Source organism: Salpingoeca rosetta (genome assembly GCF_000188695.1).
Source record: "Salpingoeca rosetta unplaced genomic scaffold supercont1.9, whole genome shotgun sequence".
In the NCBI taxonomy this organism is placed as follows: Eukaryota; class Choanoflagellata; order Craspedida; family Salpingoecidae; genus Salpingoeca; species Salpingoeca rosetta.
Window position 1 is genome coordinate 1856139 of NW_004754925.1, and position 11028 is coordinate 1867166.

General features: G+C 55.2%; 2 protein-coding genes across 2 annotated transcripts in view; one reads left to right on the forward strand and one right to left on the reverse strand.

Annotated features, from left to right (window-relative positions):
* The window catches only part of PTSG_04299 (uncharacterized protein), a gene marked incomplete at its 5' end in the record, with an annotated part of 4046 nt that extends 1986 nt beyond the window's left edge, over window positions 1-2060 (forward strand). Inside the window, 2 exons of the mRNA XM_004995141.1 lie at window positions 1-1460; window positions 1843-2060. The exon at window positions 1-1460 is cut by the window's left edge and continues 563 nt beyond it. Of these exons, the coding sequence (XP_004995198.1) occupies window positions 1-1460; window positions 1843-2004 (1622 nt within the window). The 3' untranslated portion in view covers window positions 2005-2060. The remainder of the gene's footprint in view (window positions 1461-1842) is intronic.
* Window positions 2061-2138: 78 nt separating this feature from the next.
* PTSG_04300 (uncharacterized protein) overlaps window positions 2139-11028 on the reverse strand; it is a 9572-nt gene continuing 682 nt past the window's right edge. Inside the window, exons 3-28 of the mRNA XM_004995142.1 lie at window positions 10689-10734; window positions 10343-10573; window positions 9914-10065; window positions 9627-9748; window positions 8949-9232; window positions 8636-8751; window positions 8416-8469; window positions 8219-8315; window positions 7957-8037; window positions 7657-7748; window positions 7206-7511; window positions 6858-6940; window positions 6679-6732; window positions 6499-6562; window positions 6099-6216; window positions 5831-5946; window positions 5361-5528; window positions 5080-5137; window positions 4757-4860; window positions 4473-4557; window positions 4139-4339; window positions 3744-3889; window positions 3343-3546; window positions 3063-3097; window positions 2601-2682; window positions 2139-2456 (exon numbers count right to left, since the gene is read on the reverse strand). Of these exons, the coding sequence (XP_004995199.1) occupies window positions 2328-2456; window positions 2601-2682; window positions 3063-3097; window positions 3343-3546; window positions 3744-3889; window positions 4139-4339; window positions 4473-4557; window positions 4757-4860; window positions 5080-5137; window positions 5361-5528; window positions 5831-5946; window positions 6099-6216; window positions 6499-6562; window positions 6679-6732; window positions 6858-6940; window positions 7206-7511; window positions 7657-7748; window positions 7957-8037; window positions 8219-8315; window positions 8416-8469; window positions 8636-8751; window positions 8949-9232; window positions 9627-9748; window positions 9914-10065; window positions 10343-10573; window positions 10689-10734 (3228 nt within the window). The 3' untranslated portion in view covers window positions 2139-2327. The remainder of the gene's footprint in view (window positions 2457-2600; window positions 2683-3062; window positions 3098-3342; window positions 3547-3743; window positions 3890-4138; window positions 4340-4472; window positions 4558-4756; window positions 4861-5079; window positions 5138-5360; window positions 5529-5830; window positions 5947-6098; window positions 6217-6498; window positions 6563-6678; window positions 6733-6857; window positions 6941-7205; window positions 7512-7656; window positions 7749-7956; window positions 8038-8218; window positions 8316-8415; window positions 8470-8635; window positions 8752-8948; window positions 9233-9626; window positions 9749-9913; window positions 10066-10342; window positions 10574-10688; window positions 10735-11028) is intronic.

Below are 11028 nucleotides of genomic sequence, written 5' to 3' on the forward strand. Positions count from 1 at the left end.
AACAACAAGAGCAAGAACAAGAACAACCACTTCTACAACCACATCATCAACAACTGCCACCGCATCACCAACAACTACCACCGCAGCAACAACAACCGCCACCACAACTGTCACCGCAGCAACAGCAGCAGCAGCAGCAGCAGCAGCAGCAGCAAGGTGCTGCCCCCACTGCATGTGTTGGCGGGGCAACGCTGGGCGGATTGGTTGGCGTGGATGGTGATCTGGTGGTGTTTGGGATGAACATCGACAGCGTGCTCCGTGATTCTGCAGCAGCGGCGGGCGTCCCGTCCTCCTGCTCGCTCGTCTTCGCGTTGGCGTCTGTTCTTGCCGCTGTGTGTGTTGGGCAGCTGGTGGTGGGGCGGTGCGTTGGCGGCTCAGCGGGCGCAAAGCTGCGCAAGGAGCTGGCGCGGCGAACGGAACAGCTGACGCTGGAGCGCAAGTCGATGGATGCGCTGCAGAAGCAGCTGGACGAAGCCACGGGCGACGGCGAGAAGACAAAGAAGGCGCAGGCCAAGATCAAGGCGCTGGAGCAGCGGCTGGTGGCCGAGCAGAAGACGGCGCAGCGGCAGCAGCAGCAGGTGGATGCGCTGAAGAAGCAGGTTGAGCAGGACAGGCACGCCGCGGCAGACAACAGCCGGCGATGGCAGGAGTCGTACGAGTACCTGCACCAGCAGCACGCGGCTGCGGTGAAGCGGGCGGAGGACGGCGAGAAGCAGACGGCCGAGCTGCAGCAACAGCTGAGCGCTGTGCAGGAGGACCTGGCACAGGCGCAGCAGCAGCAGGCAGAGAACGTGGTGCCCATGAGCGACTTTGAGCAGCTGCGCACGGTGGCGGAAGGGAGCACGCACGAGATTGCGGGGCTGCAGCAGAAGCTGTCCAATGCCTTGGCCCACTCGGATGCGCTGAAGCGGCGGGTGGAGGGCCTCATCGTGGAGCGGAACATGAAGGCCACGCGGTGTGACGAGCTGGCGGCGCAGGTGGCAATGCTGGCAGAGCACAACGAGCGCATGCTCAAGGCTGCTGCTGCTGGGGAGAGCACCGACGGCGCGAGCGCGGCGTCAGAACAGGCGTCCGTTGGCGAGTTGACGCGGCAGATCAAGCTTGCAGAGGAGCACATCCGACAGATGGCGCAGCAGCAGCGGCAGGTGGTGGAGCACCGGGAGGGCGTCATTTCGCGGCTGGAGCACGAGCTGCAGGAGGTGCGGGACGTGCTGGCTGATCGGGTTGGGCAGCTGGAGGGCGAATTGCAGACGGAGCGCGCGAGAACGCGGCAGTTGGAGCTGGAGATGGTGCACAGGCGCGTCTCTGTCGGCCCGGCGTCAACGACTGGCGATGATGACATTGATGTTGAGCTGATCAAGGAGGCGGACGACCTGCGCATCAAGCTGCAGGAATCGAGCCTTGCTCTCGATCGCACCCAGCACAGCCTCAACCTCGCCAGGCAGAAGATCAAGACGCAGGTGTGTGTACGTGTTTTGTTTGTGTGTGTGTGTGTGTGTGTGTGTGTGTGTGTGTGTGTGTGTGTGTGTGTGTGTGTGTGTGTGTGTGTGTGTGTGTGTTGGGAGAGGGGTTTGTATCGTGCTTTGTTGCGTGTTTGTGTGCATGCGTGCGGTTTTGTTTGTTTGTTTGTTTGCTTGTTTGCTTGTTTGCTTGTTTGCTTGTTTGCTTGTTGTTTGTTTGTTTGTTTGTTTGTTTGTTTGTTTGTTTGTTTGTTTGTTTGCTTGTTTGTTTGTGTGTGTTTGTATGGTGTTTGTAGTGTCAGCGATTGTCAATCTCCATCATTTTCACTCCTTCACTTAACTCACGTTCACATCCACGACTGCCGCACATGTGTGCCAACAGGAACAAGAGTTGCAACAGCTGCGTGTGTTTTCATCGCAAATCAGCCCCCATTATGCCACCTCTCGCCCTCGCAGCACGAGAACGCCTGGAAACGCGTCCGGCTCCAGAGCATCCAGCGTTGCAAGTCGCTCGTCCCGCGTGCGCACATCAACCCCAAAATAGCAGCACCCTGTAATTTTGTGTGTGTGTATGTGTGTGTGTGTATGTGTGTATGTGTGTATGTGTGTGTGTATGTGTGTATGTGTGTGTGTGTGTGTGTGTTTGATGCCTTGCCCTGCGTTCATGCTTGAGCGGAAGTTGATAGTTTCGTTCATTTTGAAGTTGTTTAGTGTGTGGTGTTCAAACCAGCATCAGAATCAAGTTCAATCTTCTAGTATCACAATTGGACAGAGGGTTCAGCCGAGGAGAGCGGCCAGTTGAAGGGGTCTGGAAAACGTAGGGTTGTCGAAATATGTCATTGTGCAATCAATCGTGCGCGCGGCACGTCATGGCCTGAAGCGAGCAAGTTGGGGGCGCAATACTGCCGTGGCGAGAATAAACACGCAGGCAGCAACACCAAGCACTGCGTTCACACGCATGTTCGCTTGTTCTCCTTGAACTGCTGAGGAGCGTGTCTGCAAGAGCGCAAACAGCAAGTGACAGGGATGGTGGTGGTGGTGAGCAGGGTGGCGGTGGAGGAGGCAGAAATTCACAAATCCATCACATGCATTTGAGAACACAGGTGCCCGCGTCTTGTCTTGTTGCATGGAGCAGCTCACCGTGCTGGCCTGGTGTTGTGGGACGGGGAGGGCCAGCACACGGGTGCCCTCACATGAATCCACCGGCGCTTCCACCAACACGCTGCCCAAAACAAAAAGCGGGAGCAAGGCAACATCCGCATCATGGAATGAGCACCGACTGCCTCCAACAACAAGATGATTTCACCAAAGCGGATGGATGCGTTGATGTGACAGGGACCGACAGTTGCAGCAGCAGCAGCAACAACAACAACAACAACAACAACAACAACAACAACAACAACAGCAACAACAACAACAACAACAACAACAACAACAACAACAACAACAACAACAACAACAACAACAACAACAACAACAACAACAACAACAACAACAACAACAACAACAACAACAACAACAACAACAACAACAACAACAACAACAACAACAACAACAACAATAACAACAGCAGCAGCAATAACAACACACAAGGCATTGTACCCTTGTTGATCTGCAAGCTGTACTTTGATGCTACCCTATATTGGTGGAGTTAGGGAAACAACGTGAGCGAGCGAGGTGAGCCCAAGGACAAACAAAAAGCCTGAAACAAATCAATAAGACTCCACGACACAAACAAAAATTGCCAAAGTACGTGTGTACACAAGACGGGCAAGTACACAAGGACAAGAACATGCCCACACACACACACACACACACACACACACACACACACACACACACACACACACACACACACACACACACACACACAGGCAGTGACCTCGACTGGCTGTGGAAGCTCAAACTCGAAATGCGTTGCGGGAAAGAGGAAATCAGAGGCAAAGATGGCGCCGTCGAGGAGAAGGTGTGCGCGAATGCGTGAGCGGCTCTGCAGTGGAAGATGCAGGGCAGTGCCCGCAACAACGCACGTCGACTTGTGTTGAATGACGATAAACTTCACGTCGTCGACATCTGCTTCGCCAACCTGATTCACACACATACACACACACACACATGCGCGCCACGCTCGAAGACATGTGAGGCATATATGGGGCGTTCGAGTTCATGGAATGCAAACGCGACGAAGAGGAGAGGCGAAACAGAGAGCACGGGAGGCGATGAAGCACTTGCTGCCGCATGATCAGAACAAGAAATGCACGACCACACCACTTTCAAACGCACGTGCACGTCCATGTGTGTTGGGCGCGTGGTGAGTGTCGGTTTGTTCTCGAGAAGAGGAACAACGCGGGCAGTCGTGTTGGGATGGAGGTCTTCGATGCAGAAGTGTCCTGTGGCATTGGCTGTGCCCGTACGAACCACGGAGCCATCTGGTGCGACGCAACATCGAGGTGTGCCAATGGCGGCGATGGTGGTGGTGTTAGTGGAAGTGGCGATGATGGTGGTTGTGGTGTTGTGGTAGTGGTAGTGGTAGCGTTTGTTGGCAAAAGTAGCAATCACAAGTGCTCTGGGAAGATAGCGAGCTGCCAAGGCATTACGGCAACAAAGATAAGCTGAAGCAGCAAATGCTGCCCGCAGCAAGCACGCACGCTCCACACATGCATGCGTGATATCAAGACCTTGAAGTGACGTCGCTGCAAGCTTGAGGCCATTCTCGATGCTGCCACTCGGTGTTTTGAGACGTCCACACACGCTGAACGACGAGCGGACGGCGGTGAGGGAGACATGGACGAGCTGTCCTGCGGTCATGTTGACCAGCGACGACGCGGGCCGGAACACAAACGACTTCAGCAGCGGCTTCACAAAGTACTGCATCGGTCCTGCAGAACACGGGATCGGAGTGGGTGGATGTGAGTGCACAGCCAGCTGACGGCAAAATTGGCTGGACTGCGGCAAAGAAGGCAGCAAGGCGCAACAGGAGGTGATATCCAACACGACTTGAGGAAAACTCACTCAAGTGCTTGAAGATGACTGTTCCGTTGTCTCGCGTGGCCCGACTTTTTCTGTATGTCCCGCCCGTCACTGTCAACACGGCGCCCTATGTGGAGTTGTGTGTGTGTATGTGTGTGTGTGTGTGTATGTGTGTGTGTGTATGTGTGTGTGAGTGTGCGTGAGTGTGTGCGTGAGTGTGTGTGTGTGTTGTGTGAACAGAGGGGGAGGGAAGTGAATGGTGCCATAGAACAGGCGCACTCGAAGATACCGTCAGAAAGCATGTGCATTCAGTCAGATCGCTCCACCTTGACTGGTTCGCCACTCGGGGTGGCGACGGAAAGCTCCAGAGCACCGAGTTTGATGGCCTTGAATGTGTTCGTTTCGCCCTCGGCCAGGATGAGTTCATATCCTGCAGGCAGACGGCAGTCATAAGCCGGCATGAGAACACGCAGAATGTGAGCAGGCTGATACACAACAAATCACAAGCAAGCTGGACTGCGTAGTGAGCTTGTATTGCCTGTGCCGCAGTGCATGTGTCACTGCGAGCTGGTGCATTGCTTGAGTTGGTAAGATTGCAGTGCGGTCGGTAGGTCACTATCACTCCCTGGCGCTGACGGCAAGTCCTTACCTTCTTTTTCAGCGCTGAGCTGCACTCTGCATTCGTCGGACACGGGTCCAAAAATAAACTGCATGCAAGTGACGCAGCGATGACAGTGGGTTACGTCGAGAGGAAGAAGCACACGGGTGCATGTGCGAGTGAGGAAGTTTCGAGTGCACGCGTGGATGAAAAGAAGGAGGATAAGGAAGGAGGCACGTGAAAACGTTGCACACACACACACACAACAAAAGAGTAAAACACACACACACACACACACACACACACACACACACACACACACACACACAAACCTTGCCATCGCTGGCTGTGGTGAAGGATTGTGTTGTTTCGAGGCGGCGTTCCTTGCAGGCAGTGGAGAGTGTGACGTTCACGCCTGCAAGCGGGGGATCAACGTGACCAGACACGCGGATCCCCTCCTTTCCATGAAACGGCGCCAGGGGTTCGGGACACCCGCTCTCCTGGTTATGCATGTATGAGCAAACAAGATGAGCTACAGCGGGCGTGTTGAAGTCGCATCTTTGCAACAGCTCAGGACACAGAAATGGGGTTATAACATAGGCATACACAGACACACACACACACACAGACACAGACACAGACACAGCCACAGACACACATGCACGAGCCCACATACACATGCACGAGCACACACAGACACACATGCACGAGCCCACACAAACGAGCACACACACACACAAACGAGCACAGACACACACAAACACACAAACACAAGGACACAAAGACACAAAGACACACACACCGGGAGGGTCAAGGGTGTGGAGGGCGGGGAGAAATAGAGGCGGCAGCCGGAGAGAACGACGCGTGCGTTGATACCGAGCGGAACGACGACAGAAAACTCATATTGGAATGCGTCTTCTGTGATATCGGTGGCGATCATCGTGTGAATGCCCAGGCACATGTGCGGTGGCCGTTTAAACACACATGCCCATGTACGCACACATACACATCCACCCTCTTCTTCAGAAACAAATGAAAGCAAACGCGAACAAACTCAGGCCACAACGCACCTCGCTTGCCGGCAAAGGCCGTCGTCCCTGGCCAAGTGGTGCCCTCATCGTCCACAGCTTCTGCTGTGAGCGACGAGCACATCTTGGGCAGCAGCGCGGTGCCAGTGAACGTCACAGCCTGCAATGGTTGTCACACATTGTGGGCACGACCACAAATAGAGAGACAGGCAGGGCAGGGTGACGGCATGGTGAACATGTGTCTTTCCACGTTACATTGCTGACAGCCAATACCGCAGCATCAAGCGCACCCATGTACAGACACGCACCTACGCACAGGCACATACGTGTTCACACACACACACACACACACGCGCGCGCGCGCACGCACACACACGCACACACACACACGCACGCACGCACGCACACACACAAACAACAATCATGAACATAACACACGTACGTGAGCGGTGAGGTCGATGGGCTGCGGGTTTGATGTGTCGTACACGAAACTGTCCTGGTTGTACCTGTCACCAGCACACAGCAGCACAAGAGATGAGAAAGGCGAACAGATGTTGGGCAGAGAAGGATAACGCAAGCATGAAAGGCAGACATTGGGTTATCGGCCCTAGCGCCCACGCACCGGAAGCAGGAGCGCGGGGTGATGGTGTACACCCCCTGATTCTGGAGGCAAATGCTGCATGTGCGTATTGGTGTGAGAAAGGCGAACACATGTTGTGTGAACGGGCGTGAGGATGACAAACAGAAGCACGTGTTCAGGGCCAGAACACACAAGCACGAATCAAGGAGGTCAGAACGCACCGTGATTTCCCCTTTGCCACGAGAACGACCTCGGCGTCCTTATGTGCATTGTGGCTGATGCTCACGTTCACATCGTGCGACGCCTTGACAGAAGCATGAACCATGTGAGGATGTGTGCACAACAACACGTGGTGCATGAGTGAATTCAGGGCCGGTTGCCCGCGCTCGGGCCAGCGGCACACACATGCACACAGATGAACACATGCACACAGATGAACGGACAGACAGACGGACAGACAGACAGACAGACAGACGCACACAACAATACACACACACATATCAGACAGCCGCACACACAAAGACACAGACACAGAAAGACACACGCACACACGCGCGCGCACCACTTACGGTGATTTTGAGGCTGTATCCCCTCTGCTCAAAGTCGACGCTGTCCACGCGCTGCCCGTCAACAGTCATGTCGTGCGGCTTCACCACCACCGCCGCCATCTTGGGCGTGAAGCACCACGTTGGCTTCGAGACACTCACGGAAAACGCCTCCAGAGCCACGTTGTCGACTGCAAACGACGCCGTCCCGTCCTGCTCAATCGCCACGGGGAACCGCTTCTTGCCCTCACCAGCGGCCGTGATGGACATGTGCATGTCATCGTTGCACTTATCCAGACACCGCACCACCCCTCGGATGCGACCAACAACCTGCAGGTGTGCGTGTATACGTGTATGTTTGCGTGCGTGTCATCGTGTGTGAAGGTTTGTCTTCGCAGCGAAGAAGTTGCATGTACATGGCTGGCTCTCGAAGAGTGTGAATCGACATCACGAAGGTGGTGGTGTTGCATGATACCTGTCGAAACGTTGGAAGTTCATCATTGTCTTGCATCAGCGGCTCTGTCACGTGCACGTCGATGAGTTTCGGCTCCCAGTACGCGGCGGACACTGCACGCACGCACAACGTGTGAGGGACAGTCAGCGAAGGGGAAGCAGAGTCGAGAACCTCCACAGAGAGAGAGAGAGAGAGAGAGAGAGTGTGTGTGTGTGTGTGTGTGCGCGCGGGCGCGTGTGTGTGTGTCCGTCCGTCTGTCTGTCTCGGTCTCTGTCTCTGTCTCTGTCTCTGTCTCTGTCTGTGCGCGTGTTTTGTTGCTACCTGGCGCAATGTTGAAAGACGCATCGCCCGGGGGAAGTTCAAAGCAAAACCGCCCGCTGCTGTCGCTTACACTCTCTACAGCTGTGTTGTTGAGGACGTTACAAACAGGTTTCGTGAGGGTGTACCAGAGCGAGGTGTGTCGGGAGGTGTGTCGGGAGGTGTGTCGGGAGGTGTGTCGGGAGGTGCAGGTTTAATCACTACGAGCCTGCAACAGGGTGAAGTGCTAATGATGGTGGTGCATTGTGCAAAGCATGGACGGTACCTCTGTCTGCTGCGGATGAACGGGCGACGACCCGAACACCAGCGGTGGAGAGCGCGCTGCCGACGACGGGGGAAGCAGACACGAGCCGGCCGCACACCTGCAAGTGAGTTTGTGAGTTCGCGAGTTTGTGGGCGAGTGCGTTCATTCGTTCGTTCGTTCGTTCGTGAGTGTGTTTGAGTGTCAAGGTGGCCACCGACCTTGAAGCGGTTTGGCTGGATGTGCATTGAAGTGCTGAACCCGTCCAATGTCACCTAAACTCAACGAACGTCAGTGACACCGTGTGAGAAAACAAAGCAAGTGGTCATCACACACACACACACACACACACACACACACACACACACACACACACACACACACACACACACACACGACACACACGACACACATGATGCACACCCCGCACACAGCAGGCACCTGAATTGGATCAAAGGCGAGCCCATCCTTGGAAGCAACAACGGCGTATGGCAGTGAGGGGTTGACATGTGAAAATGCAAATCGGCCGTCAGTGCCCGTCTCTGTCTCAACCCCATCTGGAGACACGCGTGTTCATATGTGTGTTTGTGTTTGTGTTTGTGTTTGAGGGCATCAGTGACAATCAAATAAGCTGCTTATCTTGGGGTTTCGTGCAGCAGACACACGCACATGCAGAAGTACACAAACAAGACCCTCACATGCAATCCACACCATACACCACGATACACCGCTCGTGTAATCGCGCGTGTCTTACCGGATCCGTGCGCAATGAGACGGACGCGTACGCCTGGGATGGCGTCGCCCGCAGGCGTAGTGCATGAACCGGTGACAGCCGCAGCGACAACAACAAAGTCGTCCAGTGGCTGCGTTCCGCCGACAGCGACCGTCACTTGCTGCTGGCGCGGGTGCAGGCCATACACTGCGCCGCTGGCGTCGCGGACAGCGCCCGTGATGGTGTGCTGGCCTGGATTGACGCCCGTAAAGATGACGGCACCGGTCGCATCCGACACCGCCGTGCACCACACATGGCCCTTCATCCTGCAGCGGCAGCAGCGACAATGGACATGGTGATGGTGATGGTGATGGTGATGGTGATGGTGATGGTGATGGTGACGCCGACATTGTCGAGACTTGCACCCTTCAGCAACAATGCCATGGGACACGCACGCACGCACAAACGCAAACACGCACACACGCACGCACGCACACACGCACACACACGCACGCACGCACACACACACAAACACACACGCACACACACGCACGCACGCACACACACACAAACACACACACGCACACACACACACACACACACACACACACAAACACAAACACACACACGCACGCACGCACGCACGCACGCACACGCACACACGCACACACACATGCAGGAGCCATTTAGCGCCAAGGTCCGGGAACTGACGGGACTTACGTTGCAAAGTGGGCTTGCACAGCTGTTGTGTCGATGGAATCGCACGCGTCGCGCTCGGCCGCTGTTGAGATGGCGAAGATGGCGCCAGGAACGCCGTTGCCAACATGGTCGCGCACGTGAACCTGATGGGCACGTGAACGTGTGTATGTGAATATGTGTGTGAGTACATGCGTGAATATGCACGTGTGTGTGCAAGTGCCAACTTGTGTGTGAACACATGTGCAAGAGTCTGTGTGTTGAGTCCGCGTTTTTCAACTGTTCCACCACAGTCATGTCATTGTCCTCACCACGACGTCATGTCCGGACAGCACGAGGACAGGGTGGTCGACGCGTGTTGGCTGCACGGCGATATGTTGAGTTGGTTTGCTGAAGGACCACCGCTCGTGTCGCCCGCGCACAGCATACGTCCCAGGCAGCACGTCGTGGAACGTGAAATGGCCTGCAATGTCGACGTTGCGGAGTACAGAGAAGAAGAGGAGGGTTGCAGAAAGATGTGATGCGATATGTGTGTTGGGGTGGTGTAGGTGAGTGCATGAACACGAAAGGCTGCGCTCACGGAGTCAGACACACACGCACACGCACACGCACACACGCATACACACACACACACACACACACACACACACACACACACACACACACACACACACACACTCTCTCTCTCTCTCTCTCTCTCTTTCTTTCTTTCTTTCTCAATATCACGGCATGTGTCGAACCTTGTTTGTCAGTAAGGGTCGTTTGCAGGTGCTCATCAGCGATAAGAGGCGTTCCATCGTCCTGCTCTTCGATAGCATGTAGCGCCACCTCGACGCCTGCAGGGCCCATGTCTGTTGCTTCAGCCACAACTTGTCCCTTCACGTCCAGTCCAGTGAAGGAGAAGTTGATGTCCTCTCCTCGCGAACACTTGTCACTCTCACCATTGAAGGCGATGGTCGCCTGCCTCGAATCTTCGTCGCACAATACACGTACACACATGAAGTGAGGCAGGTGCCAGTCTTCGAGGAGAACGCACGCGAGGAGAACGGACGTGGCATGGAAAGCAGAGCGTCTTGCCAGACTCACCAAAGTTCCATTCGGCTGGAGCGTCGATGTGCAATTCATACGTTCCCTGAAGATCACAGCCCACCATGCACACGGTAAACAAAGCAGTACAGGAGAGAGTCATGGGATCAAGCACAGAGACAAGCAAACAAACAAGGAAGGAAGGAAGGAAGGAAGGAAGCGCCGAGACATGGCCACAGACAGGCAAGGAAAGAAGCAATCACGAGGGTGGGCGTGAGAGCATTGCACTCTCGTGCGCACACACGTGCACGCACACACTCACACACAAGCACCCCCCCCCCACACACACACACATACACACATAAGCGCACACACACACACACCCGCACACACACACACA